Here is a 2,259-nt window from a genome sequence, read left to right on the forward strand (position 1 = left end):
TGTATGCACAGCAGGGGGGGAGGGGGGGAGGGGGGGTGGCTCATTAGCGTGAAACGGGCAGAAATTGTACCTCTAATTTGATGATTTCTCTTAGCCTTCATTAACAAACATGCCTGGTAATGTAGCTGGAAAATCCATGCCAGTACATAATCCAGCTCTCCTAATTAGGTCTCATGTGGTGGTCTGATTTTTTCATGGCATTAGATCTTGAAAAAAATGTCAATATGGAAAAACCAGTGTAGTTATTAAACAGGTAACACAGTACACATGCATATTGATTAGGTTTTAAGGGCAAAGCACAAAATTCAGAAAATCGGTACATTTGCTTGAAATATTGACCTGTGGAGCTGCACTTTACATTACAGGCATTTGGCAGACACTCTTATCCAGAATAAAAATACTGTGGTTTTAGACATGGGTGAATTAATCCACTGGCAAATTCTGTACATTACAACATATATAACAAATTACTTTGACAAATTACTGACCTAATTGGCAGTGTGTGTATGTGTGTGTATAATATACACACACCCAAGTACACATATCCTGAGTTTGAATTTTTAGTGTTTAGTTAGGTTCCCTTTGCTTGGACTCTAAGTGACTGTACTGCTTAGTCCATAATCATTATTTATCAACACAAACCGAATCTCTGTCTGCTTACCGTACTTTTGCTTTTTAAAATCTGTGTGTTTTTTTTAGCACGAGGATGGGACCATGGACATCAGAGAGTACGTGATCGCCTTGTCTGTCGTGTGCAGGCCATCAAAAACTCTGGAAACGATAAAACTAGCCTTCACGGTAAGTACGTCTGTCACACACTTAGGCTATGGAGAATGAACCCATAATCTCTTCTGTTAGTGCATTTACACACTTTATCACATTTTCCCCCTCCTGGAAATAGCACCTACAGCTATATTATGTGCTATGTACTGATTAAGTAAGTCAGAGATAATATTAAGTACTTCAGGAAATGTGATAGCAAACTTTCAAACATACAGGCGCGTTTACGAAAACGAGAAATGTTATAACACAAACGGGCAAGTGCGCGTTGATTTAAATGCACGTATCTGAAACTCTGCAGGGTGATGCTGGAACTGTAACCTGTTCAACCGTTTGATGTGAATGATGATTTGAGTGTGACTTTCTCTCAGATGTTCGAGGCGGAGGAGGACGGCGCCATCGTGGAGGACGAGCTGGCCTGCATACTGAAGACGGCCCTCGGGGTGCCGGACCTGAGCGTAACGGACCTCTTCAGCGCCATCGACGTCCAGGACACGGGGAAGATCACCTTCGGTAAGGAAAACATTATTCAGGAGAAATGTAATCGAGAGTTCTGAGAGACATTTACTCTAGGTTAAGGGTAAGTGTAAGGTTTCAGCATTGTACCATAGACTAATCTTACTGCAGTGTGCTGTACATGTACAGTTTATTTAATTAGTGGCTTTTTTGTGTCAGTCACTGTACAGATTATTTCCAGTGGCATCCAGTAGTTTTGCAAAAGAAAGTCATCAGCTTTCATTTGTCCATCAGATGTATTGTAGATACAAACTGTTTTAGGAACATTAATGCTGGCAGAATCCTATGTGCCCAAGAGGTTTCATGGTTAAAATTAGCCACAACATACGGTAGTGCACACATCTTTGTAGCTGTAGATTGTCCCTAGCTAAAAGGTAATCAGGTTACCATCGTGTCGTTTCCCTCCATTAAACATCTCTCCTGCGTCATGTGACAGAGGAGTTCCGAAGCTTCGCGGAGCAGAACCCGGACTTTGCGCAGGAGTTCCTGCACCCCCACCAGTCAGGCTTCCAGAACGGCGGGGACACCCCCTCCCCCACCGCCCTGTGCAACGGGTTCTGCACGGACTTCACCCCCGACGAGCACGTCGGCGCCGGGGACGGCTCGCGCAAGAAAGTGGACTGAGCGGCCGGCGGCCGGGGCGAGCCGAGGCGGCCCCCGCCGGGGAAGGTGCGCCGTGCTGGACAGCCCGACGAATCGGGATCACGACCCCCCCCCCCCCTCCCCCCTCCATCCACCAAAACCCACCACCCACCGCCACCACGTCCCCAGCTCCTCCACCAATCCTATTTATTACTTTTTTAATGTTCTGTATTCTTCTCTTTTGCTTTTGAAAGTCTGTCTGTCTAAGAATGTGCTACTTGCAGTGCAGTTCTTGAGGCGACACCAAATGCTTTTTACATTTCATTGTCGCTTTTTTCTTGTGTTGGTGAAGGTGGAACATGCAGGCTTCATGTTTGAACC

The 2,259-nt window shown here is 45.5% G+C and overlaps 1 protein-coding gene across 1 annotated transcript in view; it reads left to right on the forward strand.

Moving 5' to 3' along the window:
* Positions 1 to 2,025, forward strand: part of lpcat1 (lysophosphatidylcholine acyltransferase 1) — a 41,092-nt gene extending 39,067 nt beyond the window's left edge. The window contains exons 12-14 of the mRNA XM_035429722.1: positions 700 to 798; positions 1,152 to 1,293; positions 1,733 to 2,025. Coding sequence (XP_035285613.1) covers positions 700 to 798; positions 1,152 to 1,293; positions 1,733 to 1,920 — 429 coding nt within the window. The 3' untranslated portion in view covers positions 1,921 to 2,025. The remainder of the gene's footprint in view (positions 1 to 699; positions 799 to 1,151; positions 1,294 to 1,732) is intronic.
* Positions 2,026 to 2,259: the final 234 nt, after the last annotated feature.

This window comes from Anguilla anguilla, chromosome 8 (assembly GCF_013347855.1).
Source record: "Anguilla anguilla isolate fAngAng1 chromosome 8, fAngAng1.pri, whole genome shotgun sequence".
NCBI classification, from domain to species: Eukaryota; Metazoa; Chordata; class Actinopteri; order Anguilliformes; family Anguillidae; genus Anguilla; species Anguilla anguilla.